The 24,932-nt window shown below is 42.2% G+C and overlaps 1 protein-coding gene across 1 annotated transcript; it reads left to right on the top strand.

Moving 5' to 3' along the window:
* Positions 1–200: 200 nt before the first annotated feature.
* wsb1 (WD repeat and SOCS box containing 1) lies at positions 201–24,023 on the top strand. The gene is made up of 9 exons (XM_039823176.1): positions 201–618; positions 2,937–3,105; positions 7,248–7,531; positions 7,998–8,129; positions 9,531–9,631; positions 13,390–13,562; positions 14,257–14,370; positions 15,620–15,727; positions 21,374–24,023. The coding sequence occupies exons 1-9, from the start codon at positions 579–581 to the stop codon at positions 21,534–21,536; spliced, it is 1,284 nt and encodes a 427-aa protein (XP_039679110.1). The 5' UTR covers positions 201–578; the 3' UTR covers positions 21,537–24,023.
* Positions 24,024–24,932: the final 909 nt, after the last annotated feature.

Below are 24,932 nucleotides of genomic sequence, written 5' to 3'. Positions count from 1 at the left end.
GGACTCTGATAAGTCATGCCCAAAATGATTTTTTTTTTTTTTTTTTAAAGCCGTTTCATTTTTCAAATATAAATGAATGATAACATTTGAGTCAAAGGAAGAAAAAAAATAGACAGCAGTACTGTGGGAGGCGTTAATAGTATTACCATGGCAACTGTGCTGACGTACAACGTAACCCTCCCACGGTTTATGGTCACTCCTCCTTTTGATGGAAATAGCTTACCATCCCACCAGCAGAAGCCATTGTACTAACGGGGACCGTACTGAGAGCTACAGAAGCGAATGCTCTAATTGCGTGTTAAACTGTTTTTTTTAGCAGCATTATAGACTTGAACAGTGAAAATAAAGCGTGTTGTCGAGGAAGGAAAACAAGACGTTTGCACAGGCCGAACGACGACTGTATTTTTTTTCACCAGGGACGTTAACGTTACGCTTGGCGGAGGAATTCAACCGACGTTGCTAGACAGCGGAAGAGGAAAAGCCGGCGCCGAATTCCGTACAAATTTCATATTTCCTCTAGATATCTTTGTTTTACAGTCCGTGCTTGGCTTTTCTCTTAGGTCTGTGCCCTTATTTAGATGGCAAGCTTTCCAGACTCTATAAACCAAAATGATATAGGTAAGTAGAAATGCTAACTTTACATTTCGAATTTATCAACGTTCAGTTCTAGCCTGACAAAATGATACATAGCTAGCTAACGTTAGTCACAGCAAACTAAAAGGATTAACGTTAGTAGAGTTGTACGTAACGTTATACCAGCTAAAGTTAGCTTAGTTAAATAGTCTTTCAGTACAATAACGTTACACCGTTGTGGGCTGTAGTGAGCATTGTTTACAGCGCAAGAGCTAAGATGCATGTTGTGTGTTGTCTTGTGCTCTGCGTTTTAGCTAACGTAAACATTACAGCTAGCTAGCTAACTCACTTAATGTCTGTACCGTTAACTTTATGCACAGCTAACGTTATGTCTAATTTAACCGATAGTGCATTGATTGGTTTACTACAATAACGTTACTACAGCTTATGTTTTCACTCGTCTCGCTTATTTATAAGTTAACGTTAACGGTTTAAAATGGATTTTCCTCTGGCTGTTTGAAACCTCAGCTCAGACCCGTCCCTCCCCCATGCACTCACACCCCATCGAGACGGTGCGTGCGTGCCCACACGCAGCGCTTTGCATGTCTATATAACCAGAGGCGTCGGTAGGCCTGGGCGTCCCCGGCTACAGCCCCGGATCTCTTGCTTTCACGCTCTTATTTTTTATTATACAAATTTTATTTGTATAATAATAAAAAAGCCCCAGAATGGCACATGCAAATTAAGAAAACAAGTATTTTCCAAGGCACTCGCAGTTCTTACATTTATTTATTTTTTGTTTTGTTTTTTTGTAGAACTACTTTTGTCCAGTTTATTTTTCCGAGGCGAATAGAACGGGCAGCTACGTGCGGGGTCCGACCATCATGCCGTATCCATGGTTGCTAGCAACCTTCTGAGGAAAGGTGTAATTTTCGGAGGAATCATAGCCAAATCAGTGTAATACATTGACGCCATCAGTACAACATTTAGGAGCGCAATACTAATGATTTAGTTTGAAGTTCCTTTGACGTGACGTTTCCAATTTATGGTTCAGACTCAAACACACGGAGCTCTGAAGCAGACCCCTGCGCCGCTTAGTGTCCACTCTCTCTGTCACTACCATAGACAGTATATAATGGATCGACAGATCCCGTTGCTCTGGACGGAGACCAATGAAGGATATTAGAAGCACTTTTCCGCTGAGCGTTAATACGCAACCTCCAACTGAGAGAGACAACGTAAATGTGACGTGTGCAACCTGTCTGAAAGTTGGAAGTCTTCTGGTAGCTGTGCCAAGAGAAATCTCAATCATTCCCAATCTTACAGAGACGGAGAGCGTAGGTATATGTAAGGAGATTACATAGGCACAGGCTAATTATTGCTAACTAAAATGATAGTTAACATTAGTAATTAAACCTAAACGGCTAAAGTAAGTCGAAACTGCCTGCGAGCTTCTCCTGTACTATACGGTAATTCCTCTACTATGCGACAGTAAGTCACGTGATTATGACACAATCGTTAGCCTATTTTTTTTACAAAAACGTCTGCTACGGAGCCATAACGTGAGGTACAAGGTAATGGAGCCTATTATACATTGTCGTGTTTCTTTAGAAATAAACAATGGACAAATAGAGTCTTTAAACGCTTCAGGTGTAAAGTTATTCACTGTCAAAGTGACGTCAAAATGAATTGCAGTCAGTGGAATGCTAACGGGAGGTGATCGCTTTGTAGCATCAAAATGGCGCCATTGGAGGTTCGAGTTCTGAAGCGAAGCGGAAAAAAGGTAGAAATAGGTGCATAAAAATTCACCATAATTCAGGAAATTAAGTGTTTAATGCTCAAGATTTTCTGGGGGAGGATCCCCAGACCCCTCTCATCATAAGTAAACACATAAATCTGGAAACAAAACCTTGGCCTTTGGGTTGCCAGACCAGTTATGATTAGGCCAAATTTTGGTGCAATCTAACTAACCTCTACAAACTGGGGTAGCTAAAATGAACATCCTATACAAATTGACTAGGCAAGTATGGATCAAAATGTGGCTAAGAGTATTTCTCTGTTTAAGTCTCAGACTGTTTCTCCATTTAAAAACCCACATGCATTTCAGTAATTGCTTTAGTTTTTTTAGCATTATTATCTTGCAAAGTTTCCCACCTGCTGTTTTTGTACCAGTGGTTTGGTTAGCACAGTAAGCCAATCAGTTACCTGCATCAGTGACAAACCCACTCATGCCTGTGAGCGAATAGGTGATGTTGGGATGATTGGAATTCCTGTGGGTTGGCCTGAATAAGCAGAAGTGTTATTAAGTGATCCCATCCATGCAAGTAGCTGAAGTAAAAGTGTTGTCTGTTTTGTTTTTTCAGGTAAGGCAAAGTTCATCGGTGAACTCCTGGTGCCTGTTGCTCCCTTTGACCAGAAGTCTGGGCGCGAGGCTTGGACAGTAGCTTTTGCACCCAATGGTTCCTACTTTGCTTGGTCTCAGGGGCATCGCATTGTCAGGCTCATTCCCTTGGCAAAATGTCTGAAGAGCTTGTAAGTATCATTTGAAACTTTCACTCAGTTACTGCCAGTAACCATGATTAATAAAACATTAACATGCATATATTTTGTTCAGTTGTTTAGACTTTTTTTTTTTACCATCTGAAACCCTTCAATTGTAAACCGAATCAGTGTGTGGGAATCCTGTCTAGGCTCTGACCGTTTTAGTATTTTAGTTCAGACTACTTATTTTATGTGTCGTTCATGTAATATTTGAAAATTTATCTACAAAAGGGGGTCCCTGCAGGAAAAAGTTTAGAGAGAGAGAGAGAGAGAATAAGTGCATCTTAGGCGATTTGGTTTGCCTGGAACACATCGTGGAATAGACCCTGTCAGTATTGTTTTGAGTTCTTTTATTGTCTTGCAGACTAGGTACGGTAAGTGCATTGCCTGGATAAAAATAATACATTTATTTGATATAGTGCCATTCACAGACAGAGTCACAAAGTGCTTCACATGATACAATTGGTAAAATAAGACCCAAACATTAAAGGGGTGATAGAATGATTATATAGGGTATTTCACACTGTTCCTTATGGTCTCCTAATGGGGTATGCAACATTAGTTGGGCTGAAAATGGCCTGGTTGATATTTTATTGGCCCTTATGCATCCCTGTGTTTTGGCCCTATTTGTAACAAGAGCTTTTCTTCCAAATATGGTATGGTCATGAATATTTAGATGAGCTGCGCGCTGCTTGGTTGAGCCTTAGCCCCGTACACACACATAGAGACGCGCGCTGATTGGTTGAGCGACTCGCCATACACACGCATTAGAGGTCGTGTGCTGATTGGTTGAGCGAATCCCCAATACACAGACATTAGAAATGCGACAGAATCTCATATTCCAGACACTGCAATGTTTCCTTACCAAATTCACTTCTGAGACTTTTTTATGCGAGAAATCAACGATATAAAGCTCAAATATGGGCCTTTTTACGAAAATGGATGGCTAATTGCAAATTTGGTAAAACTGTGTGTCGGAGTTCAGCTGCCTGTGTTGCTGGCTCGCCGCCCGGCCTGCCTTCCTCCACAGACCCCGGCTTGCTGTGAGCTCGATTGAGCTCCGGCACGGCTGCTGCAGCCCACAGCACCTCATACCCGCGCAAAGTCACCGTTTGGGCTGGTGGACTACTAACAAAAACGCCGCTGCCCTGACAAAGCGCCAGGGCCTGCATCTCCTCTCTTCCTGCTAGCTAAATGGCCCGTGTGTGAGAGCGCGGTCAGCGAGCTTGTTACACCAGTAATCTCTTACCACATGTTACACACATGTCACGCCACTTAGTTATACAACATCTAACTATATGTTTTATAAAGCTAACAACGGTGTCCGATTTCAAGTTAATGAATATTTGTGAGCTGTAAGGGTTTCGTTAGCTGCGACTGTCCCTGCAATCCTATGTGTACAGATTGCGGCTAGTTAGCTTCATTTTTGGTCGTAATTCGAGTATATTTACAGTTTGAATTTCGTCACGCCACTTATACAACATCTAACTATATGTTTTATAAAGCTAACAACGGTGTCCGATTTCAAGTTAATGAATTTTTGTGAATTTCAGAGGAATTCTAAGAGGAGGCTAGCTAGCTCTCATTGATAGAGCTCCATCCAGCCGCAGGCTCTATCAATGAGACGCGGACAAGTGGCGTTTATTTTCCCAATCGTTTGTTTAAATAACTCAACACATTATAATTACACACATTATAAGATTAACTAGAATCTGTGGTAAGAGAATGCTGGCGTAACAAGCTCGCTGACCGCGCTTTCACTCACATACACCGGGCATTTAGCTAGCAGGAAGAGGGGAGTTGGAGGCCCTGGAGCTCTGTCAGAGCAGCGGCGTTTGGTAGTAGTCCATTAGCCCAAACGGTGACTTTGCGCGGGTATGAGGTGCTGTGGGCTGCAGCAGCCGTGCCGGAGCTCAATCGGGCTCACAGCAATCCGGGGTCTGTGGAGGAAGGCAGGCCGGGCGGCGAGGCAGCAACACAGGCAGCACCGGCCTCTGAAGTCCGACACACAGTCGGACAAAATTTGCAATTAGACATCCATTTTCGTAAAACGGCCCATATTTGACCTCTAAGTAGTTGATTTCTCGCATAAAAAAGTCTCAGAAGTGAATTTAATGGTAAAATAGCATATGAACAATGTATAAATTTTCTGAGATCTGCATGACCTAGATTCAGAAGACTAACTGATCTCAGGTCAGTTGTGTAGCCTATGCAAATGTTGGGGCGTGACCGTTCTCTTAATACACCCATGGCTGTGACAAAGGTTCCGGATTTTGAGATGCTTACACAAGCAACTAGCTTTGTTGAGATTCGCCCGTTTTCAGCGGCAGTTTCAAAATATGAGATTTTCATAGTAAAGGGGTGTCAATGGGATTTTGAGCTTCTATGTATGTCCTATTTACCCACCGAACTGTCGTTATTCAACGATGACAGGGTAAAATCGGTTTTGCATTCTATCACCCCTTTTTAAAATGAGCAAGTAAAAAAAGAAATAAAATACCAATGGAATATAAATTTAAAAAGACTTAAGCACAAAAATATGTTGCTTTTTTGATTTAAAAGCAAACAGAACTTGGTTGTTCTTCTTGTTCCTCTTGTTACTACAGTCAAATCTGTAGTTACAATGCATGAAATCAAGTCATGATATGATGTGCTCACTTAGGGAATAAGTCCCATAGATCTAAACTACCAGTCAAAAGTTTGGGGTCACTTAGAAATTTCCATTCCAGACAGAATACCAGCTGAGATCAGTTGCATTGTTTTTTTTAATCAGGGCAGCAGTTTTCAGATAACATTATGTATTTACATAATTGCAAAAGGGTTCTCAACTGTTGTAGAAAGAAGTGGCCGAAGAAACGCTTGAAATTCCATGCTTTTTGGTCTAAACGTCATACCCAAATTAAAAGTTGTTCAGCTCCCATATACTTTGACACTCAGGGGTGTGCCTGATATCATTGGAAAGGAAACCTTCTCAAGTTCTTGTTTCAAGTGTCAGGGTGATTCTAGGCCTTACTGACAGAGTTACAGAGGCTAGAATGGAGGTTTTTTATTTCCATCCAAGTCAGACATCTGTAAAATGATTAGAATACACTGCTGTAAACACATCTGACAGGTGACAGACAACACAGGGCATTAGCCACATGTCAGCTTACTATAGAAAGCCAAAAGACTCAAAAATTGATTTTTTTTTTTTATTTTTTTTTTACAAAATACAACACTTCTCAAATACACAAACAAACCCACATCAATCACCTTTCCAATGATATCAGGCACACCCCTGAGTGTCAAAGTATACGGGAGCTGAACCACTTTTAATTTGGGTATGACGTTTAGACCAAAAAGCATGGAATTCAAGCGTTTCTTCAGCCACTTCTTTCTACAACAGTCGAGAACCCTTTTGCAATTATGTAAACACATAATGTAATCTGAAAACTGCAGCCCTGGTTAAAAAAACAATGCATCTGCTCTCACCTGGTATTCTGTCTGGAATGGAGTGGAATGGAAATTTCTAAGTGACTTTTGACCGGTAGTGTATGTAGATAGTGTTGATGCAAATCTATGTGTTAATAGAACAATCTAGCAGTTTACTGGCCCTCAGTTTCCCTCAGCGCCTAACGCAGAAAGCAGAACGAACATAGAGAGGTGCTCCTCAGTGCCAAGGACATGTGGCTTGTATTATCAGCGGCCTTTCTGCATTAACAGGCTCTTTTTAAACTCAATAGTGCCTTGTGACTCTCAGAGCCACACTTTAAAAATTACTGTAAACTAAGTGCTTGTTGTTCCGGAACGGCAGGCTGTTGCCATGTTTTTTTCCCTGCAATGGCAAAAAATCACTAAGCGTCAGAGCTGGCTAGTACCTCTGTTAAAAGACATTTTCCAGGAGCCTGCGTCGGTCCCCCTGAGACACGTCATTGCAAGCAAACTGTGATTACATTAGTTTCCACTACAGCCTAGCACCAGGGGATAGCCGCACTGAGCTATGCTGCGGGGTCCTGCCTGCTAACAGTTATTATGTGCATCTGTGCTGGAGACTAAATAGAAAGCTCTGTTTAAAAAAAAAAAGTGTGGTTAGCGCTCAGTAGTTTTGTCTCTCATTAATCTCTTGCATCTTTTTCTGTTTTCTGTTGCTGTAGTTCTGTGGGCAAAGCTGGAGAGTCCACCAATGCCTCGAGCCCGGGTTGTTTGTCTCGTCAGAACAGCAGCGGAGGCCAGGTAATCCCAGCGGCCGACGAGCCCCGCGAACACACCATCGACTGCGGTGACACCGTCTGGGGCCTGGCCTTTGGCTCCTCGGTGCCGGAGAAGCAGAGCCGCTGTGTTAACATCGAGTGGCACCGCTTCAGGTTCGGTCAGGACCAGCTGCTTCTGGCAACAGGCCTCAACAATGGTCGCATCAAGATCTGGGATGTTTACACTGGTGAGGACACATTTCTGTTAATTAGAAGTGGTTTCCTACTTCAGCTTCATTAGTTGGTAATCTAACTAGGTAATTAGATTAGGAGAAAAAAAAGTTTCTGTTAGCTCGTAGCTCATTTTCACTGTCACCCAATCACCAGATACCAGCAGCCCAAACACGCTGTCTGATTACAGCTGGAGATGCAACTAGCAAATGCAGTTATTGCCTTTGTGGCAGTCATATATTTACATACACTGCATGTGTTCCAGTGAATTTTCCATTTTTAAATCAATACAAGAGCAGCCCACTTTGTTGTTTACTGCTGCAATGAAACGCTTGGTTATGTTGTAACCTTGGTGAGTAAAGAATATTTTTCTGTCATATTTCTTAATTGAAGTTTTCTTTAAAATAGTGTCACGTCTCGTCATACCCCTATCAGTAGGTATTTTAAGTAAACTTGACTCAATCTTACCATGTCTTGCTGCAGGAAAACTGTTGCTGAATCTGATGGACCACACTGATGTAGTGCGAGACTTGACCTTTGCTCCTGATGGCAGTCTTGTGCTGGTCTCTGCATCCAGAGATAAGACCCTCCGTGTGTGGGACCTTAAAGATGATGGTATGTAGAGCTGTTCTTTTCTTTCCTTAATAATTGTGACCTTCACTTTCTTCAGTTCAAAGAACAGGGGAAATACCAGCCCTCTGAATTGTAAGACCAGTTTAGAAAAGTAGGCGAAAGATCCAGGGGCTGTGGCCAGCCTGTAAATGTGGAGACAGCCCAGTTAAAGCCTGGTGTATTGGTAGTCTTTATTTCCTCATGACTCCGCAATAGCCGTGGCCGGCGGCGTTATTTTTCCGGGTCATCCGCTCGTCTGTCCCATTCTTCGCAATGTGATATTTCTTCAACGTCCAATTGGACCCAATGATTAACTGACCTCACATAACACATTTTTGGCCATACCTCAACGCTAATTATGACAAAAATTTCACACACGTTTTAGAGTTTCCCCTATAATTCTACCAGTCTAGCGGGTCCCCAGCCAGAAAATGTTTCCCCTATATTCATTCAGCGCCACACTCCTGTGAGTCCATGAACGAGGCAACTGTCTGTGGTTAGGTCACATCTGTAACAGCAGGACAGTCGAGTGTGTTATCTTAACTGCTAGTCAGTTGACCAGGTCAAGCGAATATAACATTGTCGGTAGTGGCTACAAACAGGCTTGGTAAGCTTTAAGCCATATTTTCTTTATAAAGAAGTGCTGTGCAGTAAATCCAATTCTTTTAATATAAATTGTAGGCAAAAAGAAAATTAGAATTTTTAAAAAAAAACAACAACAAAAAAAACTGAATTTGTTCAGCCTTATCCTTTTTGTAGTACAGACCACAAGAATGGTATGGTGCTGAAATATTTTTTGTGGGAAACCTCTGCAAATGGTCTCGTGAAGGAACTACTTTTGGTGGACCGTGTATGTACAAAAGTAGTTTTAGTCGTGCAACAGAAAACTCAGATTGGACAGATAGTCTAGCTAGCTGTCTGGATTTACCCTGCAGAGATCTGAGGAGCAGATAACCATAGTCCTCACAAATCCACCGGAGTTTAGAACGCCAACACAGAGAAAGCGGAAAGTGACGGTCATCCGGTGGAATTTCCGGCGGCACCGGAACAATCGTGGATGTGGAACATCGGCGATATAGACTACTTTGTTGGCTATGCTAACACCCCTCTCTCCCGATGTTTATTTTATTTATTTTTTAAGATTATTTTTTTTGGGCTTTTCCGCCTTTAATGGACAGGTGAGAAAGGGGGGGAGAGAGGGGGAAGACATGCAGGAAATCGTCACAGGTCTGAGTCGAACCCTGGACCTCTGCGTCGAGGCATAAACTTCTAAATATACGTGCGCTCTCTCCCTGTGTTATTTTTATTTATTTTTTTATTTTTGGTCTTCCTTAACTCTATATTGTCTGGTGTTAAATAAAGGTACTAAAAATGCCATAATGCGATGATGTTTGTGCCTTGTAGGTAACATGGTAAAGGTTCTGCGGGGGCATCAAAACTGGGTGTACTGCAGCGCCTTCTCCCCTGACTCGTCCATGCTGTGCTCGGTCGGCGCAGGCAAAGCGGTACGTACACAAGTTCCTTTTTTCTTCTTTTAATGGGATTGCTAGCTAAACTTTGTTCAATTGCTTGTGACCAGTTATGCTCAATCAACTTACAATTGAAAACCCATCTGCCCTGCCCTCCAAGTTCCACCTTAGAACAAACTGTGCTCAGTGTCCTGATAAGTTGTGCCTCCTGCTTCTAGATTCTGTTTGGTTTTGTTTGCAGTGGAAAAGAACAGGCTTTTTTGGTGTTCTGAAGTGTGCATGCAGAGTAGACAACTGTTTTTATTATTGCTATATAGCTGGAGTCATCTTGTTTTATTATATAGTTCAGATACCTCCCTAAAAGTATTTTATGTTGAAGTGGGGGTGACCAAACTAAATCTTTTAAACGTACAATATGTAATTTTCTGCCTCTAGGGGTCTCTCAATCAAAACAATGGATGTAAACACGGACTTTTGATGACGTCGTGAAGTGGCATTATGGAAGTTTTAGTTTTCATTGTTCAACACAATTGCCGATTTAAAATATATCTGTTCACGGGTTTATCCATTACAGTTTTATCCTCGTTACATTTATTCATGTTATTCTGATAAAATGGCTGCATTTTCCCCCACAGAATTACATTTTCTTGATTCGATTGTGGTAGCTAGCTAGCTAGTTGACCAGTTAGCGAGCAAGCAAGCAAACATTAGCGGCGGGGAGTGAGACCGAAAACCCAGGGTGGGATAAGCTGGCGAAATTAGCATTAGATTTGTCTTCTATCTATACAGTTAACGCTAGCTGGCGAACGTAATCGTGGGTTAGCCCAGTGTTGTTTAAAGTTAACTTTACCTTGATCAAAACAGTTATACTTAAAATAAGTTGAACGTGTTGGACAATGTTGTAACCTTTATAACATTAATGTTCCCCACCGAGCCTTAGCATCAGCTAACACTAACGTTACTTGTAAATGTAGCACATAACGTTAAGCTGGATCAATCAATATTGAAATGTATCAATAAATAAAATCTCTGCTGTACCACTGCGTTGTAAGTGGCATGTAATCATTGACAAAATGATGCTGTGTGGGGCGGCCTCTAGCTCACCCAGTAAGAGCGTGCGCTAGTTGGCGGAGTCCTACAGCAGCGCAGGATCGAATCCGACCTGCTGCCCTTTGCTGCGTGTCGTCCCCCATCTCTCTCCCCCTTTCATGTCTATCCACTGTCACTGTATAATAAAGGGAAAAGCCCCCAAAAAATCTTTAAAAAAAATTATGTGTGGCAGAAAGCGAGCTGTATCCCGGTTACTGAGTGTTATTCTTTCTGTGACATTGTATGATTTACAATTATTCTCGAACGCATCATCTGGCTGCCCGTGTTTTGATGGAAGTTAGAGTAACTAGAGGGGTCAAAGTTTTTATGACGCCACTGACAGGTGACTAAATGAAACGTCCCGCGTCATTAAAATTAAAATAACAGATTTTTCTGGGTTTGGACGTTTTGGAAACATTTGGGATAGTGTAAGTACACAACTCAACAAAATATATAACATAGTCGTTTTTAGACATTTTAATGCAGAAATGTTACATATTGTACCTTTAATCATTACAGCAGGGGAATCTTAAATTTTTTTGTTTTTTTAAGTGACTCAATCACTGAAACAATTCTGACCTCATGTAAATCTTAATTTATCAAATGTCAGATATAAAAAAACAAAAACATTTAATTTCTTTTATGTCATGTTGAATTGACGTCCCAAATTTCTGCAACGCTTCCAGCAGACATGTTTCCGGATATTGATTCCATAAACTGGCCACTGTTAGGTCACCTTATCTACAATGTTGCAGCTTTAGATCAATCTGAACATGGTTGTAATGGTAAACATGGTGGTATCTTTGTTAGGCTGTGTGTGTGTCCCTACAGTGTGTGTCTTGCTCTCCCTGTCACAGGTGGTGGCAGAGCTCAGTGTGTGATTGGTTTTGAAGGGAGCGCCGCGCTGACATTTTGAGCAGCCGGTGTAAACCAGGGACGCACAGTGCACAATGCCCAAAGGCCTGGCCAGGGGCAGCCTGGCGCCGATCTGTACGTAGGTGCTGCTCCGTGTCTGTCTACCTCTGCTGTTGCAGTTCCTCTATTCATTTTAATTTCAGTTTAAAACTGTCAAAGTGGTTATTAAATAATCCCTCTACCCCCCCCCCCTCCCCCCTCACTCACCCCCACCTTTCTCCCAAACCCACTTCTCCCACCCCACCCACCCCTCATCCTTGAATAGTTTTGTCCACTGTCTGCGCACACTAGCTTTTCTTTTGTTAATAGGATTTCTCTCACTGACAGTATAAATGTTTCTGTAGTAGCACACAGTGTAGCATTGGAATGCTGCTAATGGCAGAACATGGAAAACAATTCAGCCAGCCAAAACAGTTAAACAACCTGCCCTCTCCCTTTACTGTCCAACCCCTGTTGTAATGGAATTATTGTGCAGGTTTAGGTTTTTAAATGGAAATATGTTTTGTGCCTTTGCAGAGCACTTTTCAGCTGTTGCCTTAAATCTTACAAAAGAACAAACCCGTTGTTGAGCAAAACAAATTGGCCAGTTATGTGGTAACTTTTTCCATCTGCAGTTCTCCTGTGTCTACTTCTGCTTTAAATAAAGCATGTGAGTGTCATTGCTGTTGGCAGCAACAGTACTTCTGTTGGCAACAACAGTGGATCTGCAATAAATTATCCTGCTTTTCCTCCACATTTCTCCATCTGCAAACAAATGTGGTGGGACTTCTTGTAAATAGTTGGGTCTCTATAAATTATAGTGTGGTCTAGACCTGCTATAGTGTGTCCTGAGATAACTTCTGATATGCCACTATAAATAAAATTGAAATATAAAAACAGCTTCCAATCCAAGAACAACCTGAACCATTAATCTGCATGTGACTGTTTATTTTAATGTAGATCATTAACTGCATTTGTTCACATGCAGCATTTGTTAAAAATGCAAAATGCTTTTAAGTGCTGCAAAGAGTGACAAGGTGCAGAAGTTCTAAAACTGGAGCAAAACTGGATATTAGTACAAATTCTGACCATGGCTGACTGTTTAAAATCAGATGGCCTCCACAGACAAATACTTTTGTGTGTGTGTGTGTGTGTGTGTGTGTGTGTGTGTGTGTGTGTGTGTGTGTGTGTGTGTGTGTGTGTGTGTGTGTGTGTTTTGCCAGAGGTATCAACCCTTTGGCCATAAAATATTCTTTTCTCTTGCAGTATCTGTCTCTCTTCGTAGGCTTCTGCCGGAGGTGGGAGCCTATTGTAAACACAGTGAACTAAAACCCTGACAGGGGAAACCAGTGGAGTAACTTTGTGTTACCTTAAGTTACTACTTGTTTTTATTTTCTCTTTTTTGTGTAGACGTCCTTTTATTAAAATAATAGAAGTTTTAATTTAGTATATTTAATAATGTACTAAAATATGTATACATTTAAATTATGATTTTGTAGTTTAATACTATTATAAAGATGTTCATTATAATAGCCAATGTAGGTTTAGTGTTGCATTTTGCCATAGCCTTGCTGCTTGTGTAGCATGTTCTCTTTTGTTTGTACAGCCTGGTTAAAGGTTACAAAGCATAACAATGACACTGAGCATAATTTGAGGATAACTCTTGTTTTAATTCTGTTTTTAATTCCTGTTTCTTAATTTAATTCAAAAATCTTTACATGCATATAGTAATGATAATTGTAAAATGGCACATCTATACTCCGTCCCAACAAAATTCCATGGGCTATAACAGTCCTCCCTTCACGTTGCAGGTGTTCTTATGGGACATGGATAAGTACACCGTGATGGGAAAGCTGGAGGGGCACCACAATGATGTGGTGTCTTGTGAGTTTTCACCAGATGGGGCGCTATTGGCCACCGCCTCTTATGACACCCGGGTCATCGTGTGGGACCACCACAAGGGCACCGTTCTGCTGGAGCTGGGGTATGAAAATAACACCCAATACGCGGGCTGTTTTGCTGCTGCAATGTCTTATTAATAACCGCACAGGCCATGGTGAAGTATTTTAGGAAAAAAACATCCTAACTTAAAGGTCCAGTGTAACGTGTTTAGTTGTTCGTTATCAAAATCTGTGTTGCCCGTTCACAAACTTGTCCTTTTTCATGAATATTTACCACCACCGTCAATTCCAAGTATTTCTTTTTGGCTTGAAATTTTACATTTGCATTCGCATGAACTGAGGTAGACGCTCCATATTCATGGTATACGCTCCAGAAATTCCTACACATTGGACCTTTACGATCACTTACTATCTTTTTCTAGAGCTTTCATACCTCAGGGTCTTCCTCAGTGGATAGTGTGTGTAGTTGTCATGCCATCTTTCCATCCATTGAAGACCCTGAGATGCAGTTACAAACCATGGAAAAACAAGAGTTTACTTTCACGCTTGAGTATTGTTTATTTGTATAAATATGTTGGGCCAGTTTGCTCTTTGAACTGAGCCTGTGTAACTTTTCTCTAACAGTGGTGCGTGCAGGCAGTCAAAAGTTATACATTTACAATTGTAAAGGGTGGAGGGGCCTCACCATTTTGAAACAGTGACCGTTAACTTTTAACCTGGAAACGTTGCTGTGATGCTGATGCTTGTTATTAATCTTCTGCTTTGAACTTTCTCCAGCCATCTCTTCCCTCCTCCATCTCCCATTTTTGCTGGAGGGGCAAATGACCGCTGGGTTCGCTCTGTGAGCTTCTGCCCTGACGGCCGCCATATTGCCAGTATCACTGATGACAGGTATGCCAATGAATTACATTGGAGTTTAAGTTGTATATCTGTTCTTAAATTGCCTCTTTTAAAAAAAAAAAAAAAAAACTCTCCCATTGTCCACTTTTGTGTTTTAAGTTGTTTAGTGTTGGGTCTCTGAGTTGGGGGATCTTTTTAAAATGAAAATGGTTAACCTGTTAACTACAGTATAAACCCTAAGAAACCATTATCAAATAAGATATATAAACAACCTATATACTGTATATATTTCCTGTTCTGGGATGTTGTGTGTCCCAGGGTGTCTATTCTAGGAGATTAGATGGATCAGCATGAACACAGTTTGCAACATATTTCAGTACGAGCCTTGACAAACCCACGTTTGCCTCTTGAGTGGAGTTTGTTACGCTGAAGTACTTTTCCGATGCTTCTTTCTATACATGGGCTGATATTTCAACAGCATAGCGCAGCAGAAAAGTGCCACTGTTGGCTGCGGTTTGTTTTTAAATCTCGCAGGGAGTCATGAGTCTTAGTGGGACTTTAAAGCACAGAGCTACTGTATGCTGGTCTGTCACAAGGTAGCTATTAATCACTCTGACCGCTGGCTGGAGGAGGGCTGAATAGTTGGCAGAGAATATGTGTAGAAGAGAGGCAGGAAGAAGCTCTGCATAATGGCGGTTGGGGGAGGGGGGGGGAAGCAAACCCATTGAGCCCTCCCACTGAAGGCTCAAAGTATTTCAGGGAAAACACTGCCAGTCATAATTCTCTCTCTCTCTCTCTCTCTCTCTCTCTCTCTCTCTCTCTCTCTCTCTCTCTCTCTCTCTCTCTCTCTCTCTCTCTCGATAGCCCTCTCTCTCTCTCGATAGCCCTCTCTCTCTCTCGATAGCCCTCTCTCTCTCTCGATAGCCCTCTCTCTCGATAGCCCTCTCTCTCTCTCTCTCTCGATAGCCCTCTCTCTCGATAGCCCTCTCTCTCTCGATAGCCCTCTCTCTCTCTCTCGATAGCCCTCTCTATTAGAGCTAGATCCATTTGATATCCTCATTTTTTTATAAGTAATATTCATACTGGTTTAAATAAACAATGTGATAGTATTTCACATCTTTGCTGAGCAAGAGTTTTGGGTGAAAGGCATAACGGGCCTGTCCCATATGCCCCCCTCTCCCACCCTGGTTGAGTTCAGCGACTGAAGCAAATAAACATTCGGTCTATTAATTGCAGTTTTACGGTAGTCCATTTTGGATTCTGACAGCAGTGTCCTTGTGCGGTTTTTCTGTCCGCTCAGGCTGGTTCGTTTCTGGAGCATCGAGGAAAGGGCTCCTCAGGCCATCGCCTCTCTGTCCAACGGCCTCTGCTGTGCCTTTTCTGCTGAAGGGAGTGTCCTTGCTGCTGGGTAAGGCCTTAGCACATGTACAGACGCGCACACTGATCATGTCATATTTCCTCAGTCGCACCTCATTGACTTCTGCCTTCCGACCAGAGGTCTGTTACATAAAGCACGCTAAGAGAAGCAGAGATCAAAGTCCAACACCTGACTTCAGTCAGGGCTAAAGCGGTTCAATAAAGGTCAATTCAAGCTCACACAATCAGATTCATGTTCTTCTTGTTCTTAAGCAGCCCCTCTCGGGGTTGAACATAAATCAAATGGATAAACCGTTGCAAAGAGAGACATGTTCACGGCCACAGGGCCACAGGGCAGCACTTACTATTAGAAACCTAAGAGGAATTCAAACCTCTTAAGGACTTTAAGTAGCAATGGTTGAAGGGATCGCCACGACGTTGGAGAAACATTCCATCGGGTTGCTGTAGTAATGGAAATCAAACCTCACAAAGCAAGATTGTAACTCCCAACGGCTACGCAGAAACCTCTGCAAGAAGTAGTAACATTATTTAAGATAATTACGGTGGGTTTGTAAATCTATCCGAAGCTTTAAGCTGAAACAAGAGCGCTGTTGTTGGAAGAAACTGTTACGGTAAAACGTTCAGCTGCATGTAGCGGATTGTCTGCACTGCAGTCTGCACAGCTGGTTGAAAATCATAAATGTCTATCCAAAATTCATTAAAAGAACACCCACTGAAAACATCTGAGTTTACTTATTGGACAGTGTTATAATGTAGGCTATTTACCAATAAATTAACCAATACCTTCTTAAACATGGACAGAGGAATATGGATTTAGCTACTACATTTATGGTAAATATAATAAAAATAAAAAATCTAATTATGCAGCTATTATGATTGTATTTGGGTCATTTAGAGACTTATTTTATGTAGCATAACCCGTTTTAGCCCTGCTAAAATGTAATTGTTAGTTGTCAACTATTAAATTAATCACCAACTATTTTTGAGTCATTTTTTCAGTAAACTGAATATCTTGTGGAGCTGTGGTCATCTTGGGCTTTGGGAAACCCTGATCCTTTTGATCATTTTTCACAATTTTCTGACCTTTTTAGAGCGCAAACAACTAATCCATCAATCCAGAAAATGATCAACAATGAAAATAATCGTTAGTTGCAGCCCTAATGTAGGTCTGCAGTGGGGCAAAAAAAGTATTTAGTCAGCCACCAATTGTGCAAGTTCTCCCACTTAAAAAGATGAGAGAGGCCTGTAATTTTCATCATAGGTAAACTTAAACTATGAGAGACAAAATGAGAAGAAAAAAAAATCCAGAAAATCACATTGTAGGATTTTTAATGAATTTATTTGCAAATTATGGTGGAAAATAAGTATTTGGTCAATAACAAAAGTTAATCTCAATACTTTGTTATATACCCTTTGTTGGCAATGACAGAGGTCAAACGTTTTCTGTAAGTCTTCACAAACAAACTCTCACAGACCTGTAACTTCTTCTTTAAGAGGCTCCTCTGTCCTCCACTCGTTACCTGTATTAATGGCACCTGTTTGAACTTGTTATCAGTTCAAAAGACACCTGTCCACAACCTCAAACAGTCACACTCCAAACTCCACTATGGCCAAGACCGAAGAGCTGTCAAAGGACCCCAGAAACAAAATTGTAGACCTGCACCAGGCTGGGAAGACTGAATCTGCAATGGGTAAGCAGCTTGGTGTGAAGAAATCAACTGTGGGAGCAATTATTAGAAAATGGAAGATATACAAGACCACTGATAATCTCCCTCAATCTGGGGCTCCACGCAAGATCTCACCCCGTGGGGTCAAAATGATCACAAGAACGGTGAGCAAAAATCCCAGAAGCACACGGGGGGACCTAGTGAATGACCTGCAGAGAGCTGGGACCAAAGTAACAAAGGCTACCATCAGTAACACACTACGCCGCCAGGGACTCAAATCCTGCAGTGCCAGACGTGTCCCCCTGCTTAAGCCATTACATGTCCAGGCCCATCTGAAGTTTGCTAGAGAGCATTTGGATGATCCAGAAGAGGATTGGGAGAATGTCATATGGTCAGATGAAACCAAAATAGAACTTTTTGGTAAAATCTCAACTCGTCGTGTTTGGAGGTGAAAGAATGCTGAGTTGCATCCAAAGAACACCATACCTACTGTGAAGCAAGGGGGTGGAAACATCATGCTTTGGGGCTGTTTTTCTGCAAAGGGACCAGGACGACTGATCCGTTTTTAAAGGAAAGAATGAATGGGGCCATGTATCGTGAGATTTTGAGTGAAAACCTCGTTCCATCAGCAAGGGCATTGAAGATGAAACATGGCTGGGTCTTTCAGCATGACAATGATCCCAAACACACCGCCCGGGCAACGAAGGAGTGGCTTCGTAAGAAGCATTTCAAGGTCCTGGAGTGGTCTAGCCAGTCTCCAGATCTCAACCCCATAGAAGATCTTTGGAGAGAGTTGAAAGTCCGTGTTACCCAGCAACAGCCCCAAAACATCCCTGCTCTAGAGAAGATCTGCATGGAGGAATGGGCCAAAATACCAGCAACAGTGTGTGAAAACCTTGTGAAGACTTACAGAAAACGTTTGACCTCTGTCATTGCCAACAAAGGGTATATAACAAAGTATTGAGATTAACTTTTGTTATTGACCAAATACTTATTTTCCACCATAATTTGCAAATAAATTCATTAAAAATCCTACAATGTGATTTTCTGGAATTTTTTTTTTTTCTCATTTTGTCTCTCATAGTTGAAGTGTACCTATGATGAAAATTACAGGCCTCTCATCTTTTTAAGTGGGAGAACTTGCACAATTGGTGGCTGACTAAATACTTTCTTGCCCCACTGTATATGTTAGCATTTATCATTGTAGAATTTATTCACTTTATTTATTTTAATAAGATTTTCTGTTCCCTAAATGCATGTAGTGGATTGTCTGCGCTCCAGTGGATAATAAAGTCAAATCATATGCCGTTTTTCCATTACATGGTACCTGCTCGACTCGCCTCGACTCGGCGCACTGTGCGTCCCTTTTCATTGCAGATTTTAGTACCGCCTCAGCGTGGCTGGTCGTCATAGCGACTGCCGTGGGCGTGGCTTGGTAGCGTTGCATTCCCCCCCCCCCCGACTCATTTCCTGGTTCTCCTTCTCCGTAAACAACATGATATCAAAGAGATAGTTAACGTTTACTGCTCTAGATTTCCCACCGTGGTCAGAAAGAACAGGGAGACATTTCTTTCTTTACATTTTCGCCATATAGGACTCTAGAGTCGCTACTGCCTCGGAGATAATCGCCCGTCCACTCTCTCACTTCTCCTCGCTCACCAGCTACACACACACACACACACACACACACACACACACACACACACACACACACACAAAACTGCGACTCGACACACCAACGCGCACAAGTATAAACATCAGGCCACTTGTATGCTACAGAGAAAGCTCTGCGTGGAGCCTCCGGCAGCAAAAAAACACTGCTGGCTAAACTATTTAAAAATGCCGTCTGTCGCTAGCAATGCAGTGACGATTCTTTCCGACCAATCTGTAGCCTGCAGGGTTTCACGTCACCTTCTCAGCTCGCCTCAGCTCGCTTGGAACCTCGACTGAGGAGGTACTAAAAAAAGTACCTGTTAGCAGGTACAGGTACTTTTTTCGTAATGGAAAACCAAAAAAGGCGAGGCGAGTAGGTACCATGTAATGGAAAAGCGCCAATATAGCAGCATGTGGCCAGGTTGGGTCAGTTGGTAGAGCAGGCGCACATATACTGAGAGGCTTATGCCCCGACGCAGAGGTCCAGGGTTAGAGTCCGACCTGTGACAATTTCCTGCGTTCCCTCTCTCTCTCCCCTTTCTCACCTAGCTGTCTTATCCATTAAAGGTGGAAATAGTCCAAAAAAATAATCTTACAAAAAACATTTTATAATAATATAGCAGCATGTTAAAATGGTGGCTTTCCCATCAGGTCAGTGTTCCAGGAACTCTGATTCAGCAACAACTCAGCCTACGCCTGCCAGTTAGCCTGCCAGCATATGTTGCCATAGTAACGGAGCTTGAACTATGTTGACTTAGTTTTATTGAAGTGAATTAAGTAAGGGTTAAAGTGATGGTTCGGAGTAATTTCACCCTAGGGTCCTTTGCACCATGACCTCGAGCCAAAACTTAGAAGCTTTTTTCACCTGGGTCTAACATTGGGAGAGTTAGCGTAGAGTAGCGTTAGCCGCTGAATAGCTTAGCACGGGGCTAATGGATCCGAAGTGTCTCTTAACAACAGCAGAGAGCAGAAGCCAGCAGGCAAGTGTTATTTACATAAACTTCTGGTGTACTTACAAACTTTACAATCCCTCGTTTTATGAGTGCATAACCTATTTGTACTACTGTAGACGTTTGGTATCATTTCGGGCATTATTAGTGGGGTAATGTTAAGAGACACTTCGGATCCATTAGCCTCTGCGCTAAGCTATTCAGCTGATAACGCTACTCTACGCTAACTCTCCCAATGTTCGACCCAGGTGAAAAAAGCTTCTGGGGGGGTGTTTGGCTCGAGGTCATGGTGCAAAGGACCCTAGGGTGAAATTACTCCGAACCATCACTTTAATGCCCGACGAGGTGTCCATTGTCAGGTATTAATGGACGACGGCGAGGCGTGAACCGTCCGACGCGCAGCGGAGTACGGTTGCCTCCGCCGAAGTCCATTACTACCTGACAATGGACACCTCGAAGGGCATTAACCCGCTTATACCATGGTCACTTGCCAAATAACATATTTTTAAAACATTAGTTCATATTTTAATTAGTTTTACAATCGAAATCTAAAGTTTATCCAAACAATAACTCAGTTTCCCTGGTTCGCCGCCGGTTTGACTAATACCTGGAACAATCATTTTCCCAATATCATTTTTTTAAATGACTTGCCTCCCTTAGCAACCGGCGATATTTATATAGTCCGCTCAGCTGATAGAACCCTTGTTTAGCTACGAGCCAGAAAGCTAACGCTATGCTAGCAAGATCCAAAGTCAATAACATTGTGTACAGTTGGCAATCAGTAAAAATAATTTGACAGTATGTTGAACAACAAGACAAGCTAGCTATCCAGCCATGTCATTGTCCCCAAAACAATATAACGACTTTTACGAAGACTTTGATCCGCGATGTTTAACGTTACTGTCGGCTGCGGCGGCGCAGCCTGAAGCAGCGAGCTGAACAGTGAACGGGATGTGAGATAACGTTATTCGCTGTGAAACTGAGTCAGTCCAGAGGGCCAGTATAACTGACTTCTTGCAGCCTGTGTGTTTTAGCTCCATCCTGTGGTGTTCAGAGGACGAGTTGCAAATAATAAATCCACATTTCCTTTTTGATTTAATGTAGCGCATTCATATAGAACAGTAAACAGTCAGTTTCACCGAACTCCTTTAGTAGGTGTCCTCTATCACTTTTTAATGGACACCCTGCAGCCAATCAGAATCGAGTATTCACCCAGACCATGGTATAACTGTAAATGAATCGGACTAACCGAGTTAAGCCGGGCTTATTTGGTAATTTTTCTTCATGGAACGGGCCTGTTCTCCATGCTTTGTGTGTGTGTGTGTGTGTGTGTCTGTGTCTGTCTATCTAATCGGTGCAGTCCTGTGATTAACACCCGTTTGATTAATCGCTGCTGTTCCGTTCCAGGACTCGTGACGGCGCCGTGCACTTCTGGGAGTGTCCCCGCAGCGTTGGCAGTCTGCAGCACATGAGCAGGATGTCTCTCCGCCGGGTGATGAGCACCCAGCAGGTGGAGGCCCTGGCCATCCCCACGCCGCTCCGCGACTACCTGACCTACAAAGTCATCTAACCCACAGCGCCAACTGTTCCTGTCGCAGCATCATCTGGCTGGAAAAAAAAAACAAAGAATTATTTTCTTTACACAGACCTTTTTGTTGAACAAACAAAATCAACCGGGAAAGGAGGAACAGAGTTACGTTTTCCAAAAAAAATATAAAACCACCACCTCCACTCACAGCAGGATATTCTGTTGCTTTTGTAAATATTTATTTTTGTAAGTACTTCAGTGAATGAGCGTGCTCTACACCTGTAAGGTCAGGTTATTTCAGGGTGGGGGGGGGGCTCCCCTCCGTCACATCAGTGTGGAACCTGTAAGTGTTCAGGCCTCTTCCAGCTGGCTCCAGCTCTCCACCAGGTTCAGTAAACCCTTCATCTTTTCTTCTGACTTTGAAATGGCTGTTGCACTTAATGGGAGAAGCTTTGGCAGCGTTGCTTGCCCTTAATGTCAGGGGCTTCTGTTTGGAAGTGGTTGAAAAACGACATGACAGCCGTTATTGTTCTTCTCTTAGCTTTGAACATTTCTCTGAAACAGTATTCACACAATCGTTTTTTTTTTTATTTACAGAGACATTTGCCGTTGAGTGATCCAACACAGTAGGTTAGCTAGTTTAATTTAATTTCTAATGTTTGGTCACACCAGACAGAATCGGGCACAGTGAGAGTGCTCAATTAGAAGCGGCAGCAGAAGCTAGCTGTCAAGCTTGAGTCCTGAGCCAGAGTGAGAAATGGTTCAGGCAGGTATTTTGGCACCTATTGGGGTCATTGCAGATACGCCGGTATTGCTGTATATGTCAGCTGGTAAATAACGAGAAATGTTGAGTACAGAAATGGCAAAGACATTTTTTGGGAAACATTGTTCAAAATTCTTTGATTTTTTTTTTTTTTTTTAACTCAAATATCAATATCTGTATTGGCCTCAAACATCCTGTATCAGTCGGGGGAACTGATGTGTTTGATCGGTTTCCCAGAGATCACCAGAACACGGGCTAAAATGATCTCCATTCATTTGGATCACAGTATGGCTGCTTTCAGACATCTACACCTTCTGAACACTCGATTAATGACAAAAACGGGTTGGAGTTGGTTGACCGTTCAAATTTCGCACGTCAAAGTTCAGCATGGCTTTACGTCATTACAGTCCACGGATCACAACGTTGCTATTGAAATTAATTGATTAAATTAGATGCAATGTTTTTTGCCGTTTATAAATACGTTACTAGACCCTTTTTAGAGACCCGGTGGCAGGAAATGAGATTGGTAGTGGAGGTAAACAATGCAGGCTCCAAATTGTCTAAAATCACCTTTGCAAAGTATTTATGAGGACGGAATGAGTTCAACGCATCTGTCAGGCCACACAATGTGTTGTGGTAGAAACACTGAATGTAAACTCGACAGGGTACCTATTTAAACCCCTCCTAAAACAGCCGCTGATATGTGCTACCAGCCAAACTACACTAGCTCAGTTTCGGTCAATTGCAGACCCTGACATGATGCCAGTGTAGCCCACCCACAGTCCACCCAAAAATGTCTCGAACTGGTGCGTGCGTGGCCAGTACAAAGCCTTGAGACCAGTGTTTGATGGTTTCACACTAAAGCAAAGCACCTTTGCTGCTGTACGCAGACAAACCTGTACACAGTTCCATGAGATATGTATGTGTGTGTATATATATAAATTTGTATCATGTCTATAAACAATTGTTAAGCTTTTTTTTTCTTTCAGTTTGTCATTTATACCCAGTTCTTCTGTTGAACATTTGTGTTTTTTGTCTTTTTGATCTCCGTTAAATGTGAAAATGTCTGCCAATAGGCTAACTACACTGCTAAAGCCCTGAAAGACGAGGTGTGTTACAATTACATTTACAGGTCAGCTTCAGACTGTGGAAGTGTTACTGCCCTGTCACTACTTTTCGCAGCATATAGGAATGCCAGTAAGTGATTCCAGCAACCCTGAAAGTAGTCAAAAGCTGCCAACCAATCAGCTGCCAGCCTCGGCCAGCTACTGTTAAAAATCGTTCCCTAAATGTATACACGTAATGATCCACAATGACCCTTTAACATTCTTAGAATCTTGTATTTCTTGAACATCATTTTCATTGTGTCAGTGATATATGAGATGTAAAGAAGGGAAAGTGAACTTTTACTGTTGTCTCTCTGTAGGAAGATGGGCGCAGAACTGCTGTCAATCATTCTTGGCAATAAGTTCTCTGACAGTCTGTGCTAATGCCAAAGGTTTTCCTTTCCAGATCATTCATAATTTTCTGCTGAGATGTGGAGCGTGTCTCATGAATGGGCTGCAGTGCTTAGTTCTCTGTACAGAACCTTAATGGATTTGCATTACATGTTTGTATACCTGTTACCACTATGATTGGAAAAACAGTCCTGCGTCAGTGAGATGCAGTTTAAAGCAGTTGAATACATCAAACATATATATGAATGTATGATGTTCCTTTTCTTTTTTTTGTTTGTGTTTCAATAAAGGCTTTTTGACAAAATAAGAGTTATTGTTTTGTGTTATGGAGAAACACTTCAAGACTTGAAACCAGGTTTTCAGGTGCTTTATGTCTTTGGGCATTTTAATGCGCATATGACCGCAAGAGGAACAGGAATTCATCAAAACAACAAAACATAGCCCCTGCCAAAAACGAAGGCTCGCGGCAGACTGTCTCACAGCTTAATATGCAGGGTAGCCGAGGGGAGGGGCTGTGGTGGAGGATGTTATTGGCTTTCCGACAGTTCAATTTTATTTATAGTATCAAATCATAAGAGTTATCGCATGACACTTTGCAGAAAGTAGTTTTAGACCACACTATAATTTACAAAGACCCAACAATTCCAGTAATGCCCCCAAGAGCAAGCATTTAGTGCGATGGTGGCAGGGCGTAGCAGGGCGAGAAAACATAAGGACTCCGGGGAATAAGCTCCCCAGAGTTTATAGGCTGATAGGGTTGTGTTGATAGTGAGAAGAGTCTTTATTGTGCAAAGCTGGGGTTACTGATTGTTCTATGTCCTGCCATTAGTAGTTGCCATTTTGACCATTGTCTGATGTACTGTACTGTATGACTAGGAAATGATCATAAAAAGTGGGGCGCCAGGTTGGCTCAGTGGGTAGAGCAGGCGCACGTATATTTAGAGGTTCATGCCTCGATGCAGTACTGTATAGCTACAGGGATCCTTTTATTGGCTGAATGGAAATCTACCAGCATCTAAAACACACACACACACACACACACACAATCACATGTGATCAGGTTTATTATTGGCATCAGGGATGAGGACACATACTGAAGCAGGGTCACTACAGGTCAAAGAGCTCAGCTTCTGTCTGGGTCGAGGAAACTTTTCATCAACTGAGTACTAAACCAGTTGCTAAAAGGAATATCTGTTTCTTGAAAGGCTAGTTTAACAG

The sequence above is a fragment of the Perca fluviatilis genome, chromosome 2, assembly GCF_010015445.1.
Source record: "Perca fluviatilis chromosome 2, GENO_Pfluv_1.0, whole genome shotgun sequence".
Classification (NCBI taxonomy): domain Eukaryota; kingdom Metazoa; phylum Chordata; class Actinopteri; order Perciformes; family Percidae; genus Perca; species Perca fluviatilis.
This window is presented reverse-complemented; position numbering and strand designations above follow the sequence as displayed.

Excerpts from the sequence above, each read along its gene's own strand:
- wsb1 (XM_039823176.1), top strand. The coding sequence starts at position 579 with ATGGCAAGCTTTCCAGACTCTATAAACCAAAATGATATAG. Across the intron at positions 8,130-9,530 it reads GTGGGACCTTAAAGATGATG|GTAACATGGTAAAGGTTCTG; the intron begins GTATGTAGAGCT and ends TGTGCCTTGTAG. Across the intron at positions 15,728-21,373 it reads GGGAGTGTCCTTGCTGCTGG|GACTCGTGACGGCGCCGTGC; the intron begins GTAAGGCCTTAG and ends GTTCCGTTCCAG.